Raw genomic sequence first — 21071 nt, forward strand, 5'->3', positions numbered from 1 at the left:
CACTCTTTTACTAAGATTCAGAATCACTTTTGAGGGATTTCAGGTTGTTTGAAACAGCTTATCGTTTTATGTAACAATGGTTGAGATAGAGACATTATAAGGGGATGAAAACTGAATATATATTAATGGGACAAATTGTAACGCTGTGGGAACGGATGTCCTCGTCTTTTGGGTTAAAAGAGCAAATGGCATTTTAAAACATGCTCCACCTATTTGTTTACTCTAGAACGCGTATTAGCCGGTTTTTAGCGTGATTTGAGCAAAAAAAAAGCACAATTTATGATGCCAATGTTGTCTGATTTTATTTCTGATTTGAAATATATAATAGAAACATAATCTTCACAAACATTTTGGGATATTTGCAGACTTCTCACAAGTACATGGGAGTTGCACCATTACCAAATTGTCTTACCTTAGTGGGATTGAACTCCTAGTCGGTCAATGCAATAGTTCTTATTTCCCGAATGTTTTATGATCAAGTGTCCTTCTTTGTGCCAAAATGAATTGTAATGTACTACGTTTTACCAGAACATGCTGCTAATGGCTTAGTCCATAAGAGGATGTCAAATAAGCATAACACTACTTTTCTTTACCTTTAAATTGATAATTGCAGTTTCATGAAGGCACTTATAATGGAAGTGAATGGTGCCAGTCCATAAACATTACAATTAACGTGGTTTCAAAATTGTAGCCACGTGATGTAAACATTATACGTGTGGTGTCAAAATTTATCCAACATTTACAATCATGTAAAACAGAGATTTTAACACACTGAAATCACGTTAACACCTTAAATGTTTACTTTTGAAGCGATGTGCACATTAATGTTTATGGACTGGCCTCATTCACTTCCATTGGTGCCCTACTGTAACTGCATTTGTTTTTAAAAAACGAGGGACGAGTTGAAAATCTTTTCTGTTTTAATCAATATTCTGCCACAGATGTTGTCGATTGAGCTTAACTTGAATTGAACCCGGAATATTCATTTAATACTGCTTCTTTGTGTGTATGACTAAGGGAAATTCAGTTTTATGCACACTGTGTCTTACTTATGGGGTTTAAACATGTTTATTGCTTCTGTAATGCTTAAATAATTTTAGCTGTATGGTGTCCAAATGGGAAAAAAAGAGGAAACCTATTTGCATTGTATTCCATTTAAAGCACTGAACATCAGTTGCAAAACAGATGTGATGTAATTATGTCATTTCTTATGATCTAATCGCTTTTTCACAACAAAGCAGTTGCTATTAAAATGCAATGGATGTTTGTGACTTAGATTTTAAAGTGAGTAAAGCCAAAAGGGAATAATTTGTACCTACAGTATATTGAGTAATAGTGCACATTTGGGTTTGGCACTAAAAGTTTACTCTCATACAGGGGGCCTATGTAGCTCAGTGAGAACTAGAACTTGTGAGACCCTTGAGTCACAAGTTCTAATCTAGGGTGTGCTGAGTGACTGTAACCAGGACTCCTAAGCAAACAAATTGGCCTGGTTGCAAGGGAGGGTAGAGTCACATGGGGTAACCTCCTCGTGGTCTCTATAATGTGGTTCTCGCTCTCGGTGGAGCTTGTGGTGAGTTGTGCATGGATGCCGCGGAGAATAGCGTGAAGCCTCCACATGCGCAACGTCTCTGCGGTAACGCGCTAAACAAGCCACGTGATAAGATGCGCGGATTGACTGTCTCAGACGCGGTGGCAACTGAGATTCGTCCTCCGCCACCCAGATTGAGGCGAGTCACTACGCCACCATGAGGACTAAGAGCGCATTGGGAATTGGGCGTTACAAATAGGGGAGAAAAATTTAAAAAATCATAATAATTTTTTACTCATACTGTGTGTGTAGTTTGGACAAAACGTTCAATCATTTGATATATTAATTTACTTATTTTAATGTTTGCATGACTTTGATTTTAACTGTATTAATGCAATTGCTCAAATGTTTTGCAATAATTAAGGTCCTCTCTCTGTTGCTAATGTAATTGCATTTACTGTAGTTAACCTTGTATGCTTCAAATCAAGCCAGAGTTTGTTGTTTGCAACAGTATAGTTTGTTTACATCAATCTAATGAACGTATTTTATCATTTTTAATTATAAGCTCAGAGAAAACATCACTGTCTAGTGTGAGCAATGCATTCGTTTATTGAATTATCATTACTTGTTATAGTTCTAATGTAAAGCCAACTTTATGTGTGGCCAAAATAAATGTGATCTTATGTAATTTGTATGTTAAATGTGTTATGAAGATTAAATTACAACACTGATACTTTTGGAGTCAGTCAAACTGTTTGGCTCTTTCTATAGTTACGCTAATCATAGAAATTGGATCTTCATCTTTTGCTTAATGTTATAGTTAGAAAGTGACCGACATGTGGATTGTTTACAATGTTAATAAAATTTAGAAATGCACTTGTGATTCAAACATTATTTGACTAGACTGAACATGAAATATACCACAGACGTATGTTGTGCAAATATTGTGCAAAAGAAAAATAGTGTGATGTTTAAGCTTTGTGTACATGTGGAGCGTGACTGCGGTTTCAGAAGACCAGCCTAGTGGGCGGGTGAAACGGATATACCACGCCCCAGGGGGCGGGTGAAACGGATATACCACGCCCACATTGGGCAGCTGCTTCTCTCCGTATTCGCTTCAGTAGATAGACTTCAGAACAACTTACGCTCTCTGCTGTGCGGTCGCAGGGTAGTGAGCCTCGGCGAGGAAGTACACTTAAAAACCAATCGAGACAAAAGAGACACTCCAAGAAATAATCCTGTGGACGTTTCTCAAACAGGATCTTCCTATGACAGCTCCTTCAAAGGAAATAAATTCGTCGAGATTTTAAAGCCATTGCATGTCTGAAATTGGAATAGTTTTTTTTTTTAAATTATTATTATATTAATTGTTAATAATTATTTTTCTCTTGGATACTTCTATTTCCCCTTCATTGTTTTTTATTGCTATTATGATGCGTTAAAGCCTCATTGGATATGTCGGACACGTCCAGGTGAGTTTATTCGGGAGTATCGTGCATTATACCGGCTTTCTCGAAGTCTATGGCAACTTTAAAACGTTTTTAGACACCTTTTGTTTGTTATAAATTAAACAGGTCCATCTCTAAATTACAACGTTGTCGCTCATGGAGGATTATACACGCGATTGTCGCACGCGTCTTTTTTGGACATATGATCGCTGTGATTTAAAACACAAGAACGTCATTTAGTTATAGCCTACGTGTGCTTGTTTATTATTATTTATTTTTTTAAACACTTTGCGTTGTAGCCATCGTTGGTGTTTATTTCTAACGAAGCTTTGCGCGCAAAGACAAAGTTGTGCGCGAGGAAGAAAACATATGACGCGCGTTTTGTCTATGAACGGCTTCGCGTTGCGTCGAGTCCAGTCAAACAATGCGGCGAAGACAATAAAAGTTTAAATGCACTCGACTGGAGTCCCCTCCCCTCGGTGGCCCTAACACGGTGACATTTTAACAGACCGGACCATATAACCGTGTTTTGAGACGGATAAATGCAGGCACCTGTTTGCTTTGTTTTCCGTTACCCACTGCGCTGGATTAGTCAAAATAGAGAATTGCAATGAAACCCGCGGTTGTTGTTGTCGAAGTTCTGTAGGTGTAGCCAACAACAGGCGATATCTGTACGACGAGTCAGAGCGCGAGCTGTAGGCTATTTATTCGCATCTGAAAAGTTCGCAACAAAGAAATCGCCGATACGATGCGAATTTTTTTTAACCATCATCGATGGCTGTCGGTTTGTTACGCTGACACTCGCATAACTTTGCTCTATTGTCTTGCTGTCTGTTTGCCTGAACACTTGGAGGCGTAAACGCGCTCCTATTAATAGGAAACTTTGTTTTGGTGCGAATTATAGTGTTTTGCCGCCGCTCTCGCGGTCAGACGAAATCGCGTCAAGCTCGATTGTTACAGTAATGGCTGTACGCATTGAGAACTAACTTTACGACTTGCTGTCGAATATAATCAAAGGAAACAAGAAAAGCGAGCAAAAAAATAAAATAAATATTTTTTTGAATAAAATCGCGATCTAGTTGAGTGCGTGTTTATATTTCGCGCGCTCCTACAGTGTTGCTATTGACCATATTTAGTTGGCTGACAAGTAGGTCACATTACCCGATCACGACGGACTTTTGTTTGTTCTTCCTCTATTCTGGGTTGTGATCAACATTTTGCGTTTTATTTATATACGTGTCGCTGTGTTTTGTCGTCGTTGCGTCGCGGTGTACACTTATATGCATGACAAAGTTCAAAGTTGGTCAGAGAGCTCTGCATGGGATATGTTTTCATTTGAAACAAACGACCATAATAATACGATGACACAAATGTGAACGCGTGCACTTAAACCTCGACGCTACAATGCGCGCGATCTTTTCGCGAATTGAAGTTTTATTCCAAAATTGTCGATTTAACTCCAGTGTTTTCCTCAAAGGAAGAAAAAGGAAGTTGAAGTGGAGCTCGACTGTGACGCACTTCACCGGGTCACTACTCGTAGTCCCTTTTTGATTGAAAAAAAAAGCACACAATTCCTCGAAACGGTTGAAAAAGACAGTAATGAGTGTTTCATTTGTTCCGCAGAGAGCAAACGCTGGCTAATGGCCCGGCTTCTATAGCGGAGACGCGGGGAAGCGGAGAGAACACCGGCGGCGGAGCGGTCTTGCGCCCCGAGCAGTTTGCCTTCCCTCAGCCGAGCGATGGGGACCCGTTAAGGGGAGGGATTTCCACGTCGAGTAGGTCACCGATGTCCCGAACCTTCTCCAGGTCTTCTAGTGGCTATTTTTCCGTCGACAGCGGTTCTGTGCCAAGTTCCCCTCTAATGCCCAATATTTCCGAAGCGCAAGACGGCCAAAATGATGGTAAGAGCCCCCTGGAGAACAGATTGGCACGATTTTATGGTGTGCAAGCGACGCGTTCTTCCTGTGCATTTTAGAGTCTGCTGCAAAAACAAATTCAGATTTTAAGATTTGTAACTCTCACGCCCGATGTGCCCGAGATCAGCCTATGCGTCCCGTAGCCTATTTCACATCGTAAAAACATTGCATGACCCATGCATTATTTTACACGACCGTTAATAATAATAACAGAGTGCAGTAAAATAATACTTTTATTATGTGCATCAATCGCAACTCAAATGGTATGCATGATAGTGGCCACTTGGCTTGTGTCATTAAAGACATATAGCATATGCACACTTTTAACAAATAAATATATGATAAAACACTATTGTTAAAAATGAAGACAAAAGGCCACTTGGACACACTCTGGTTGTCAAACGTTAGTGAAACATGTCCATAGTTGATGTGCATGCCTACGGTACAACTCTGTGAACTTGAGGACAAATCACAAACACCTTGACACCAGTTCTGGTTAAAAGTCATGCAATGTCAAGAAAAGTGAAGTTGGTTCTAAAAAAAAAAAAAAGCTGTAGCGTGTTTTGTTAGCAGATGCCACCTGCATTGACATTTTGTATTTAATGCAATGATGTTCAGTTGTTTTTAAGTGTGGCTTATAGATGCATTCCGGGTTGAATATAAGTTACGCTTAATCAACAGCATTTGTGACATAATGATAACCACAAGAATGATTTAAACTTGTCCCTCGTTTTCTTTTAAAAAAGGCAAAAATCATGAGTTACAGCGAGGCACTTACAATGAAAGTGAATGGGGCCGATACGTAAACGTTAAAATACTCACTGTTGCTGAAGTATATCTGCTAGATGTAAACAATATGCGTGTTAACATGATTTTAGTATGATAAAAATGGCTTACTACGTACTTATTTTACCATTTCGTTGCCTTGAAGATGCAACGCAGTAAACTTTATAGCTCAAATAATACAGAAGTTTGAACACAAGAATTAAGAAAATGATGTGCTTCATTTTTGCCTTCAAACCCTCCAAAAATTGGCCCCATTCACTTCCATTGTAAGTGCCTCACTGTAACCTCCATTTTGCCTTTTTTGAGTGGTAATCAAAATATAGCCACAATTGCGCTTAACTTGTACTGAGCCGGGAATATTCCTTAAGTATCCAAATACGTTTTGGGAGCCTCTGTAATTGCTTTGGCTATACTTTGCCCTCAGTTTTTTACATTAGCACAGTGACAAGTGTTTTGAAGCTTGGCAGTGCACTTGTCCTGGCTGACTAAAATAAATCTTTTCCAGAAAGCATGGTATTCTCATTTGGAAGCAGCACACATCTGATCTTTATGCTGCTTGAAGACAAGTCCACTCATTTGTCTTGGTGACAGCTAATCTTAAAGGAACATCCCGCATTTTCTTTGCCAACGTCAAACTGTTTACAGCGTTACAAGTGCGTGCTATTCCAGTTAGTGCACATGAGATCTGAAGTCTATACAGAGCACATTCTTGCATGTGTTTGTTTGGTTGGATTGGTCCATTCACAACATATTGCAAACCCAGTGCACCCGAAAGACACTGGACCACAGTGACCCATCTCGTCATTATGCCTGATGGAGTAGGCTGATTTGCTTGTTGTCTCCTTGTTTACCTACGCTGTCATCAAGGCCTCGCGAGAGGCAGCTTTAGTGCACGCAGTCAAAATAGACTAGCCCGTCTATTGTGAAGGATAGACACGAGATCCATCCATCTCTGTTTTCTCTATTGAGAGGCAGGAGATATGAGATGGTGATAATTGTCTTCCTGTAGCGCCTCACAATCGCGCCGTCTCCAGAAAGCCACTCTTAAATGGCGAAGAGAAACAACAATAGGTTATCAGGGCTTTAATCTGTAGCTCGCTCGACTGGAGAGTTCCTCCACCAGTGGCCTCTTGTTTATACCTTTAGCTGCTGCATTGTGTTGGCACGAAGTCTTACATTTATGCTTATGAACTTTGTACACTTATTCTTGCACAACAGTTTGCTACTATCTGGTCAGGTACACTGTTAAAGGTTCACCCAAAAATGACAATTCTCTCATCATTTACTCACCCTAATGGAGGTCCAAATCCATATGTATGTGACTCACTTTAATGCTTAAAAAGGAAGTAAAAGTATCACAAAAGTAGTTCATGTGACTCGTGCATCGTATTCCAAGTCTTTAGAAGGCATATGATATGGTATAACCAACCAATCAACAAACAGATTTTCAAATCGATACCCACTTTATATTAGATGTCTTTAACTACTATGTACTTAAGCATTTGCTACAATGTACTTATTATGTACATACATTTTGTTGCACTTTACTTACATTTAATTACATCTGTAGTTACACAGTTAACCTCAACCACTAACCCTAAACCTACCCGTACCTCAACCTCAGTAGCAGCAAATGTGAATCTTGTGAGATTTTGTAGTTACACAATAAATACATTGTATTATATGTATTTCAAAGTTAGTACAGAGTAGTTAAAGACACCTAATATAATGTGGTTTTAAGAAAGGAAACATCTGTGGACATATTTCAATACATATTCCATATTTATTCATGCAATACGATTGACCGATGTATGTCAATTATTTGTAATGCACTACCATCTTCTCGTTCTTAACGAGTTTTCAATGTTTACTTTCTTCCGTGGTACACTAAAGATATTTTATTATTAGAATCGAGGTTAGGTTTAGCTTTGGGATTAGACTTAGGAAATAGGATAATAACATCATTCATTGGTTCGTTTATCTTTCTCTATAAGAGTCGTACGTTTTTGACCGTGCCAACTTGAGCCAATATGATTGCTTACAATTTCGCCATCTCGTACGAGTTGTCACGAGTGGACTGGCTTTAAAACATGTACTTTTGTGTTCCGTAATGCGGGTTTGGAATGACACGAGGGTGAGTAAATGATGACAGAATTTCAAGTTTTGGTTGAACTATTCCTATAACCCATTAACCATATTACGAATGAAATATTAGTGACTGGAGGAACTATGGCGCAGAGAGACAATATCAAAATTTGAGTCAAGATGCATACCGGTGTTTCTTATTGTCCATAGGAGTGTGGCATCACTACCTCTAGTATTTCAGTCTCTATGCAGTCACTTCTGTTTCTGTTAGTCAATATCTAAACTATTAAGTCACGAGAGAGCCCAGGTGAAAGTGTTGACTAAAAAGTAAAGTGATATTTACAATATTGTCTAGCTTAAACCAAACGGATCTAGAGGAGTTGTGAAAGGAAATGAGTATCCATGGTACTAATATGATCGCACATGAGAAATAATAGTAAAACAACGTCTCACTTGAGTCATAGCGGGAGATCAATATGAGTTCAGACAGAATTTGGGTGATATTAGCGGTGTTTAGTCTCAGAATAACCTCAGTCTTTCACCTACTGTTGCACCACGGACAAAGAGAGTCATTTTAGCACTGTTGACAAATGTTTTCACATGCTAATGGCCATGGAAAAACCAAACCAAAGGTTTACAGAGGTGGTTGTTTGCATCACTGTAATAACGCTGAGACTGTTTAGTTAAGTGTTAGCAAAGAGAAATTCCATGAGTGACTTAAAAACGTGTCGTTTTGTTTCTAATCGCAGTTTGCACTAAATGCATGCTTGTAGTGGTTAATACTAAAGCCACATCCATACTCATGTTTCCTAATGGAATAGTTATCCAAAGTATGCAGTAATGGAGATTGGTTTTGGTGGAGGAAAACACCATTTCAGTGTGGATGAAAGTCATTTTCAAATGAAAACATTTTAGTGTGGATATGGCCTAAGCATGGGCGAAATATTGGTTAAAGCAATAACTAAATAAATGTTTTGAGTATGGCTTCTGTTGTGATTTATGCAAACTGCATGTTCCCTTCACACATCACCGATTCGTAGACGTCAGAAAAAGGCTTGTCCTATGTCGTGCAAAACTCATACAGTCAATATACAATTAAAATGTACCCCGTTTACCTTCTTAATGCACGTTACTGTCCTTATTGTGCATTATTCATGTATGCACACTAGTCAAAATAAAAGGTATTAACTTGTTTCGCCTCTGAAACTACTTTCCATAGTTCTAGTCATTGTTTTAAATCAAAAGGAACTTTCATTACTATTGTACTAGTTTTGGAATCACTTTTGCATTCAGATGTGTTTATTGTGTTTATTATATAGTGTATACGGATATTGTAATATACTTTTTTTGCTTACATTGCCCACTCTTAGTTAAAGTGATCGTTGACCCATCATTTACTCACCTTTATGCCGTCTCAAACTCATGTCTGTCTTTCTTCTGCAGAACATAAACAAAACATTTTAATGGAGATATAATGTATTTCTGTCCATACAATGTAAGTCAATGGGGGTCCAAAACATTCAAGCTCTGAAAAGGAAATAAAGGCAGCATAAAAGTAATCCATAAGATTTAACAATTGATGATAATACATTTCCATTTATGCATTTGGCAGACGCTTTTATCCAAAGCGACTTACAGAGCCCTTATTACAGGGACAATCCCCCCGGAACAACCTGGAGATAAGTGTCATTGCTCAAGGACACAATGGTGGTGGCTGTGGGGATCAAACCAGCAACCTTCTGATTAACAGTTATGTGCTTTAGACCACTACACCACCACCACTCCCCAATAATACGATTTAACCTCTCGAGTCACATGGATAACTCTTATGCTGCCTTTGTCTTTTTTGTAGCTTGAAAGTTTTGGACCCCCATTGACTTGCATTGTATGGACAGAAACGCATCACATCTCCATTAAAATATCTTCGTATGTGTTCCACCAAAGAGTTTGAGATGGCATAATGGTGTGGAAATGAGAGAGTTATCATTTTTGGTTGAACTATCTGCTATTGTAGTGTAGTGAGTGTCCTAAACGTGTCGTTTGCTTTCACAGAAGTATGGTTTGCCAACCCTAGCCACCAGCAAGCGCAGATGGCAGCACCTGTTGGAGCCATGCGACCGGAGGAAGTGTTCGTCGCTCGGGAGCTGCGGCGCATTGGAGATGAGTTCAACCGCCTGTACTTTCAGGGTGTGAGTACCAGTCAGGTGATTGCGTGCATATGTGTGAGTGTGTTGGTGACACCGAAGGTTCAAACGCAGGAGATCTACTGTGATGATGAAATATTTCACTCTGTAGAGCAACGGCTGTCTTTGCCTGTCTGGGGGAATTGGGTTGAATTTGCCTTTGAAAGCCGCCTCTCATATCAGAGTTTATATCAGGTGTTGGAGAGTCGAGCGTGCTTATATGAGAGCGATTTCATGAGTCTCTGCAGATCGGGGCTTTAATGAGGGAAGTGTTTACCACAGTAAAGGGAGCTTTATTTTCATATCTTGTATTTCTAAATGTTGCATCACTACAGTGCCAGTTAAGATATCAAGGTTCTTCATAAGGGATCAGGGTTCATACTGTGTTCAGACTTCAAAGACCTCGTGTTTAAACCTTTTCAGGGCTTGCCCAGTTGTGGAAGTCCCAATCTGTTCAAATTTTTATTTGACCTACTGGCATTTTCACTGGCCCTCAACACAAAATATTATACTTTTTATTTTTTTAACAACAGATTTGAGTTTCGGCGTGTCAGAAACAATACAGGTATATTTATAATTTTCAAACCATTCTAACTGATCCCTCCAAGACTATAACAAGTAGTTCTCGCAGTTTCGACAAAACCCACCTATGTTTCCCAGTTAGATAACGCTACCTTGGTGACTTCTTTACATCAGCAAAATTCAACAGAGCAAGAATGTTCAAAACTTCACTGAAAGCGTAACGGCATAACAACACATGTACACCGATCAGCCACAACATTAAAACCACCTGCCTAATATTGTGTAGGTCCTCCTTGTGTCGCCAAAACAGCGCCATTCCGCATCTCAGGATGGCATTCAGAGATTATATTCTTCTCACCACAATTGTACAGAGCGGTTATCTGAGTTACTGTAGACTTTGTCAGTTCAAACCAGTTGGTCAATCTGTTGACCTCTCTCATCAACAAGACGTTTCCGTCCGCAGAACTGAAGCTCACTGGATGTTTTTTGTTTTTGGCACCATTCAGAGTAAATTCTAGAGGCTGTTGTGTGTGAAAATCCCAGAAATACTCAAACCAGCCCATCTGGCACCAACAATCATGCCATGCTCCAAATCACTGAGATCACATTTTTGTTCCCTATTCTGGTGGTTGACGTGAACATTAACTGAAGCTCCTGATCCGTATCTGCATGATTTATGCACTGCACTGCTGCCACATGATTGGCTGATTAGATAATCATATGGATGATTGTTGGTGCCAGATGGGCTGGTTTGAGTATTTCTGGGATTTTCATACACAACAGTCTCTAGAATTTACTCTGAATGGTGCCAAAAACAAAAAACATCCAGTGAGCTTCAGTTCTGCGGATGGAAACAGCTTGTTGATGAGAGAGGTCAACAGAGAATGGTCAGACTGGTTTGAACTGACAAAGTCTACAGTAACTCAGATAACCACTCTGTACAATTGTGGTGAGCAGAATATAATCTCTGAGATGCGGTTTGGCGCTGTTTTGGCGGCACGAGGGGACCTTTACAATATTAGGCAGGTGGTTTTAATGTTGTGGCTAATCGGTGTATAGTACGCTAATCCTAACCCAATGAATGTAAGATTGTTGGAACATATGAGGGTGTTTCTTCAACTTCGGGCACTTTTAGCACAGTGTTCTCAAATTCTTTGTTGCGTTTTAGTACAATTCTGTGCTGGAAATGATGCTGATGCAAATTAAATAAAAAAAATATATATATATATATTTTTTTTTAAATAACATGGCTATTTGTCAAATGTCTCCTTTGCTAAGAATAATTTCATAGCTAACATTATTTATATCCTAAATACTATATTATTTGTATTTTATTTTTTGCATAATTTGGCAAAATTTCCAATTCAGCTTTAATGTGACCATATAACAAAAAGAAAACATGTTGAAAACCCCTGGGACATGAAATTAGCCTGATGGGGCAAGAGATGTTTTGTCAACAGGCCTACATATTTCCTATGTGTAGTAAAGATACAGTACATGCCAGTGTGTAATGAAAATATGATCTGTCTAGATATGACATAAACGGTGTACAATATAACCTACAGGCTTTATGACTCATGTTACCCTGTTTATCAGTTGCGTTTATGTATTAATGTAGTAGCCCTACATGCACAGTATGTCCACCTTTGACTATGTTTTCTTTGAATGTTCCAGCTATGTGGTGACACAATGCTCTCTGATAAGATTATGTTACTGTAATTGGTGAAATCAAAAGGTAATTAATACCTCATTAAGGATCATTGCCTTTCACCTCTTTGACTCCAATACAAAGTCGAGCTTCCTGTTCGAGCAGCCATCCAGTTGGACAAGATTCTCCCTGGTAGTATTTGCGTTTATCTTCGTGTCAGAGGTCTGTTTCCTCTTTTTCACCCTCATGTCGTTCTAAATCGATTTAGCTTTTCTTTTGAACTCCATCGAAACACAGAAGGAGATATGAGGCAGTATGTTAGGCTCGGTCAACATTTACTTTCATTGAATAGAAAAAATATCCTAAAAAGTTTGGAACAACACTGTTGTTTTAAGTGCACTAATTGGTTTGTTATACTTATCGAAACCGGCAGTTATAAACCTCCTTGTGGATATGAAGTTTGTACAGAATAATATTTTCTTTTAGCCGTTCTCCAGTGTCGGAGTGGAAACAGACATGGTTTTGATTGAGGCTGTCTGCTGTGTGCTAAGTATGCAAATAATCTCTTATCTAACCTGACTATCATTGTTTGATTTTATTGCTGTGTACAATTACCTTTTAAGTGAACAAGGCCTGAAAACCTCTGGAACAAAATACTACCTGCAGGCAATAGTCCAGACGGTCTCGTAAACACCTCAGCAGCCCAAGGTTTATTAGGGTGTTTTTGCCTTAACAAGCATCACTATTACTATGCCTCATATTTAAGGTTAGGGATTTGAACAAACCGTTAACCCTAAGTATTAAACTTTGATGCATAACTCGTCCTGAGTGAGACTTTTCTAAGTGATTGCCTGCCGAAAAAATTCCTGTCTAGTGACTACAGTTTTGCTGTTTTTTCTATCTTTGTTGCTACACTGTTTGTTATTCAGTGGATTGTCAAGCAGTGACTAATACTTCACTCAACCTGTCACACAAACAAAAGCCAAACTTTTTGTTTGTCAAGGTGGTGTGTCGTATTTAGCCAATTTTCCGTCTTTGTCAATTGTTAGCACTCAATAATATAGTTGTTGTTTTTTTGCATTCAAAGAAGAAGAATAATATCCTTTCAGAACAACAATACACTTAAAAGCAGAACGCATATAGCAGTAAATAGGCATTATTAATGTTCTGTATCACATGCATGTTGTCAGGTATAATGTTGTCATGGAACGCTGAATGGCTCATTCACTATAAACAAGTGCACCTGATTAATCAGCGCTTGAGTGATTCATCATTGCCTGGTTTGTTGGCTTGTGGTCAGGCCCAAAGGGGACATTTATGACCCCAGAAATCCCTTTTCCACCGACTGGGTGCCAGTTGGGGTGTCAGAGCCAGTGATGTTCACACTAAGATACGTTTTCAGAACACAATACTAAATCAATATTCTAACACCAAGAATCAACATTCATATTTTTTTGGGGGAAAGATTGAACACCACTCAGAAACATATTGCCACTTTTGATCAACAAACCTTTGATTCATTATTTTGGACCAAAATGCTAATTTAGAATGAGCTTGTTTTATTTGCACCGTTAGCCCGTACCGTTCCTCTGTTTTGCAAGACTGAAGTGGTTTTCGTGTAATGATGAATATTCTAGAACCAAGGTAGACTATTTTCTCGGAAGGGTGTAGATTTGTCTTAAACAATGGGGGTGGGGGGGTTGCAGTGTGAAGCATTTACCCATGTTTCCATTGATTGCAGTGTGGAGGGGGTGGGGGGGGGTATGTACTTGCTTGTTTTGATTATTGGGGCGGTTACACCCCCCGCCACTTGGAATCTATGCCCATTTCATTGCATAATTTTGTTTAATGCTTACGCTACATTTGTGGACAAACAATGATGTAGAAAGGTCTAATAAAGATGAATAAGAAACAAGTGAGTACAAGATAATATCACAATATATCAGTTTTGAAATCACAATACACTAACAGTTATTTTTTTTACATTTAATCAGTATTGTGAGGTGAAATAACGCAAATCGGGGAAAAAACCTGCTATAGTTTAAAAATGCTTAATGCAACCTAATCTCATAAAATCACATTACTAAACCTATGTATGGTTCACATTACCAAACATGCTCCTTGTATGTATCATTGCAATTTCCTGGTGAAATGAACATTAGAGGCACTCAAACAACTTTGAGCCATGTTCCTCACAAAATACTATCTTATGACATCTAAACACTTTTGCTAAAGCGCATGACTTGCAAGCTAAACATTTTACCGTTTGCATAACATTACCAACTACATTTACAAGCTTGTTCGAGTGCGATAAAATGGTGTGGTTGCTCAACTGATGAAGCATTGCACTTACGATGCAAAATACCGGAGTACGAGTCCTGAAGAGCACGCGAGTGGACATGTGAGCCGAATGTGTCATAGAAGCACCACAAAATGACGTTGTTGCCTCAGCAATTGCGTTTTTTATCTCGCTTACATTTTATGACACTATCGGTTAGGTTTAAGGTTTAGGGTAGGGAGGTCAGTCGGTTTTGTTGATTTAAAACTTCATAAAGCATTAACCTTAAAAACTTCATCTGTTTGGGAGAACATTTAACTCTCTTTTAGCGCCACACAGTGGACATTTCACCTCTGAACTCCCGTGATACGTGTAATGAACCGCGTAATGTTATTTTGCAAAAACATTGCCACAGTCATGCAATTTTCACGAGCTTAGGCTGGCTTAATGCATTACTACCGTTACGGGACAGTGTGCGTGACAGAGTGGGCTAGCCGTGTTTATGTGACACAACTGTGCTGTAAAGAGTCTGCAGTGTTTAAGAAGACTCGTGAAGAACAGAATTTATCCCCTCCCCCTTAAACTGCCCCACTTCTTTTTAAGAGCCTGTTATAGTCTTGCTGGAGTTGCTAATTGGCTGAGGGGTCATCTGAAAAGAGACAAAAAAAGAGACACAGGGACATTTACATGGTAGAGCTGTGTGTATCTGGGACAGCTCGACTTCATTATGTTTACCCTGCGGTTAGACTCTGGGCTGTAATTATGCACCGGGTCATTCTCTTGAGCGCCATGAAGACGCACTCAGCCCCGGCGAGAGACGCTCTCAGTCAGGGTCAGAAAGGGACCGGCCTGCCAACTCCAAATGGAGGGGTTGGCTTTTGTTTATTTCTTTTCTCATGTGTTCATGATGTCATTTCAGTGGTTTGTTTTTCATAGTAAATGCTCTTGTGTTTTTCTTTAGTTAAACTATGAGTTTTTGGCCACTAAAAAAAAAACAAAGAAAAGAATATTCAAGGTTCAGTACAAGTTAAGATCAAATCAACAGCATATGTGACTTTCATTTTTCATGTTAATATGATTTTAGAGTAAAAATAAAAAATATGAATTTGCTAACTAACCTCTAAAAGATAATTAGAGTGGTGCTTGCTCATGCAAAACTCACCGCCACAATGTTCGAGTGTAGAGGGTGTTTCTAAGTGGTTGCTATGGTGTTCTTGGTGGTCACTTACTGGCCCAAGTCAAAAGAGTCCACCCCAAGCCTCTATGATATTCTGGGCCCTAGACATGGCTTGGGTCCCTCGTTCAGTAAAAGTTTTGAAGATTGTTTCCACCCGTTTCATTCTCTCAAGCAGAAATTTTAAGTGAGTTTGCTTACAATAAAGTGCCAAAGTTTAATACATTTGGTTAGCTAACTATAAGCAATATTAATAGTAGTGGTCAACCGATATGGGTTTTTCAATGGCCGATACTGAGATCTAGAGAGCAGGACCAGGGGTGGACTGGGAAGAGAAATCGGCCTGGGATTTTACATAGAAACTGACCCAAAAGTTGTTGAGCGTGGAGGGGGGCGTGGCCTCTTTTCTGCATGTCGCTGCCCCCTTAGGAATATAGCGGTTCTGTTTTGTGGCCCATTCTGCATAACACGGCAGCTCATTTCAGCTTATTCGGTCCATTTCGCTGCCGGCCCACCCGGTTCTACCAATGGCCAGTCCACCCACCGGAAAATGCCCGGTATGCCAGATTACCAATCCAGCCCTGTGCAGGACTGCCGAAGGCCAATATAAAATATTAAAATGTGCATAAACTTGAAAAGAAAAAAACAGAAAGTGTTGACTATCCTTTGACAAATCTTTTGGCAGATATTGGACACTTGTTATTTGGCCAATGCCAATAATCGTAAAATTGCCAAATATCTCCTGATTAATTGGCCTGGCCGATATGTCCGTCTATCACTAATAAATAGTAATGCTTGCCTTCGCAAACACCACTTATAAATAATACATTAAGAAAGACTTGGGCGATTAAATCTTGTCTTTTGAATGTAGCATTTGCGCAAGAACTCAATGTGAGCTTTCTGTTTGGGTTCACAAATAGAAAGACACTCAAATGGCATTTGGTGTAAACCATATAATTGTCCTAGATGTTATGAAGTCTGTCTCCAGATCATTTTCTCTCCTCAGCACTCGGTCGTTGGCTCTGGTAGCATTTGAGAAGTGCTGGTGTGACATGCTAGCACTCTGTTAGTGCATTAATGCAGAGCAGATGTGTGGCCACAGAGCATGCTTGTTGTTCCAGCCTGCACAAATCGCACATGACGGACCTTTGTCAGTGCCGTGCATCAATGCTCTTTTGTTACAAGCCTCTTCCCTGGAGAAATAAAACAGTCTGGGCCATTGTAGCTCCTGAAGTTTCTACTGAGTCATGAGGATACCTCTCAGGAGACCACTGCATTAGTTTGTGTCCAAGCAATGTTTTTCGCCAGCATGCTGCAAATTTACAGTCTATGTTAGTGTTCTTGCTGTATGATTGACTACTGTAGAGGCAGATGAACTTTGACGGTTCCTCTTAGCAAAGCTGAAACTAAATGTTATACACCTCATCAAGTACAACAAATGCATTAATGGACTTCAGTCAAGAGTAGGTGCCAAATTGAAAGTTAATTAAACGAGGCTGTGAGGGATAGAAGTACATCATGGTTGGCAGTATAACCAAAGTCTTATTTCATGGTGTGAGTAATTTTATATGACGGTAATGTATATAACGGTCAGTGTTGGGTGTAATCCAATTACTAAATAATTGGTTACTTTAATCAAATGAATTTTTTAGTCAAAAAAGTAGTGCAATTCAAAACATTTTAAATACTTGTAATCAGATTACAGTTACTGACTTTCAATTAATTGAATTACTTTTAAGTACATTATAGGGTTATGCTTAGTTCGAATATATTATTTACGTATAATACATGACTGATGGCCCCGTAACCAGTCATTTTGTTAGTGAGTGTATGACTTGTGTACATCAATGAACAAGGAAGAAATATAGACATTAGCTGTGTCTCAAATGGCACATATACACTATGCACTCAGCCATGTAGTGTATGAATTTTCGAAGTGTAACGTTGTCCCAAATTATTTACAATTGTTTTGTTAGACCAGCAGCACAGCCAGGTAACTCCGCCCCTTTCTCTATGCACGGCAAGCCACGTGCGTGGAGTGCAAGTGTGCCTCACAAGCCCTCAAAAGTGAAGCCAAAACGTCTCGATCGCCCCCCGGTGACTGGTCCTAGTATAGTACATAAACCCCGCCTCCCCATGTTATTCAACGGGACGTGAGACCAACTAAACAATTAAATTACAATTCACATATCTTTTTTCCAAAGATAGTTTCTGTCATTTACTGTCGTTTCTATCACGTTGATGTCATTTCAAGTGTTTGTTTTCAAAATAAGTTTGTTTTTAGTTATTTGATGCTATAAAAACGGTGCTGTGACATCATGATTGACAGCTGTGATTGACAGGTTCTCTGAGCGAAGTAGTCACTGAAGCACCAACTGACTTTTTTTCGGGATCTTCGGAGGACTGAGGAGATTGGAGCTTTAAATTTAATATCTAAATTTCTATAATTAATTATTTCACACCGTCAAAAGTGCAGGGGCGTGTGCTTGCGATTGATTCAGCGAGAGTGAGGGCGGGGCCTTGATTTCGCGGCTTTACTTCCTGCTCACTACTGCGCAGGTCTGGTCCCGAAATCGCAACTGCGCAGACTCAAGTCCCAAGATGTCAGCGCCATATCGGGACACTGGCGGCTTCAGTTCTCACCAATGGAAAAGAGCGAAGGGGCGTCGTCCATCTTTTTTTACAGTCTATGGTTGAGTGCATGAAGTATTTTCAGTGTTACTGAAACAAACATACTCGCACTACTTACACTACAAAATGGCATAGAATAGTGCAAAAGTGTGCGGTTTGGGACACCTTTTATTTTTAAATGTAAGACACATTGTAGACACATTTCTACCATTGCATAAAGAACATTATATGCTTTTACAGACTATTTAGGCTCTTGTGTATGTTTGTTTTGATTGTGTAAGGCCAACGTTTTGGTGACCTCTATGACGTCTTTTGCAGTGTTGTACACCACATTAGCCTTAACCACATCTGTAATGTTTTGTCCTGCATCTGCTTTTTCAATAAACACAATTATTCATTTAAAATTCTGATTATGAATCTTTTGGGGATCGATTCAGAATCGTTTGAGAAAAAATTGCAGTGCATTGGTGGATGCTCTGCAATTCTATCCCTAGCGTCCATTCAAATTACACATGCCGTCTACCCTGACTAAGTTCCACATGAATGATAAAACCGTGATTGGCGTTATCATTGGTGTGATTAAAGCTCTCAGGTCCCATAATTCCCTTCCTCAAGTACTTCACCAAGATTGCTTCCTCTGGATCCGTTTGCACTTTTTCCTAATGTTTTTATTGTATGCATTGATTCTCTAAAAAATATCCCATCATGCTACTTTGCAGTGTAATTAAATATGATTGAATTGCTTTGTTGCTTCATGCATAGAGCATGTTTTTCTCTCTTAGTGTGGTTGCATGCGTGCCTGTGTGTTTGTCACATGCGAGTCTTTCACCTAAACTCAAAGCACATGCACTTGTGTTGTATTACACTACTTTTTACCAGCTCTGGCAATAGAGGACCAGCCATCTGTGAACGTATTAGCAGCTAAGGAAGAGCGCCCAGTCAGAGTGGATTGTTTTTTTTGCATTCTGATTTTGGTTGTGGCAACGCTGTTTTTCTTGTATGTGATCTCGTATTTTTCTGCCACGCCAGACCTAATTGTCCCTGTGAGATGAGTCAGGATGCCACTCTTTTCTGGCTTCTCTCGTTCTCTCTAAATTGTGTCTGAATTCCTCTGTCTAGATAAGGAAACTAGATAAACACCACCTTTTGTGTCAAGATTGTTTTTAAAGCTAACAATGAAGAATTGGTCCCAGATGGAGGAGACGAGCAGATCTTTGTCGACTCAAAACCAGGCAGAAATAGTAAAGAAATCAGCCAGTGTTCTTTTACGGCAGTGCAAATTGTGCTTGATTAGAGGGATGTGTCTTTGTCAAGTTACTGCGATCTGCAGTTTCATGTTGCTTTTGAAGATGCACTCACTACATCGCTACAATATGCCTTTTAATGACCTGTCTGTCACAAAGACAACAAAACAACCGCTTTATGGTAGTAAACATGCACACAAGTTATACACAAAAGTGATGGATCGATATTTAGGCCTTGCCAATAAATCAGCCAGTGTTTGGCAATTTTAATACTATCTAGTATCAAATTCTAAAACGGATCATTCTGAACTCTAAATTCTGATTGGATGAGGCATGTTCAAAGCTGTTATAAAATGCAGATAAATGCACATCTGTGACCGTGCACATTATGTTTTAATGCAACAAGTTTCTTCATTGCTTGGCATCCACAAATACAGTAGCCCACTGTACTGTCATTCTGATTAATAATATAAATAAATGTAATTTTTTATTGATAGTTGGTGCCATTTATCACACTGCCATATGCCATGTTATGCCACTTGTAGCCGTGCTTTACAGTGATTTTACCACAGTAAAAACACACTTTTACCATGGTAAAATCTCTGTAATGCATTGCCTTTCTTAGCTTATTGCTTTAATCTTCCAACTTATTACGTTAATCTACTATTGTCAATGGATAATGCACAATTTCTGTATTTATCTGAGTAAATGTGTAAAAAATATTTGATCAAAGTCAAGTCAAGTGGTTTTTATTGTCATTTCAACCATATACAGTTAGTACAGTACACAGCAAAACCAGACAACGTTCCTCCAGGACCATGGTGCTACATAAAAACAACAAAGGACCAACACAGGACCACATGAGACAACACAACGAAATAAACTACCTATATATACCTATATAAAGTGCATGTGCAAACATGTGCAAAGTACGGGACAGTACAACAAATTACTGACAATGAACAGGACAATAGACAGTGCAGCGCCGACCAGTGCTCAGTAGTGCAAAAAGATGACAGTTTCTAAAAATGTAAACATAACATACTATGAGATAGTGTTCTATGCACATAGCAGTTATTGAGGTAGCAGACAGTTATAAAGTGACAGTAATTAAAGTGAAACTCAGGACACGTGTGTGTGTCAAACCAGTCTCTGAGTATTGAGGAGTCTGATGGCTTGGGGGAAGAAGCTGTTACACAGTCTGGCAGTGAGGGCCCGAATGCTTCGGTACCTCTTGCCAGACGGCAGGAGGGTAAAGAGTTTGTGTGAGGGGTGTGTGGGGTCGTCCACAATGCTGGTTGCTTTGCGGATACAGTGTTTTTTGTAAATGTCTTTGATGGAGGGAAGAGAGACCCCAATGATCTTCTCAGCTGTCCTCACTATCCTCTGCAGGGCTTTGCGGTCCGAAACGGTGCAAGTCCCAAACCAGGCAAAGTTCAATGTATATGGATGATTCTCACAAAACCTGCAAAAAATATATAACATTTTACTCCAAAATCAAAAGAAACAAATAAGAAATTGTATTTTGCATGTAGAAAATGAAGCCTGTTTTTAGGGCCATCGCCATTTTTCACATTGTGACATTATTGTCATGACATTTAAGCACATTTCATAAAAAAAAAAAT

The 21071-nt window shown here is 39.3% G+C and overlaps 1 protein-coding gene across 2 annotated transcripts in view; it reads left to right on the forward strand.

The window, feature by feature from the left end:
• Nucleotides 1-2682: 2682 nt before the first annotated feature.
• LOC127660373 (bcl-2-like protein 11) overlaps nucleotides 2683-21071 on the forward strand; it is a 28916-nt gene continuing 10527 nt past the window's right edge. Inside the window, exons 1-3 of one of the 2 annotated variants that reach the window (XM_052150512.1) lie at nucleotides 2683-3003; nucleotides 4603-4880; nucleotides 9819-9955. In XM_052150512.1, the coding sequence (XP_052006472.1) occupies nucleotides 2987-3003; nucleotides 4603-4880; nucleotides 9819-9955 (432 nt within the window). In that variant the 5' untranslated portion in view covers nucleotides 2683-2986. Of the gene's footprint in view, nucleotides 3004-3846; nucleotides 4506-4602; nucleotides 4881-9818; nucleotides 9956-21071 lie in introns of those variants that run through there. The other variant, XM_052150511.1, reaches the window with a different exon arrangement.

The sequence above is a fragment of the Xyrauchen texanus genome, chromosome 20 (genome assembly GCF_025860055.1).
Source record: "Xyrauchen texanus isolate HMW12.3.18 chromosome 20, RBS_HiC_50CHRs, whole genome shotgun sequence".
In the NCBI taxonomy this organism is placed as follows: Eukaryota; Metazoa; Chordata; class Actinopteri; order Cypriniformes; family Catostomidae; genus Xyrauchen; species Xyrauchen texanus.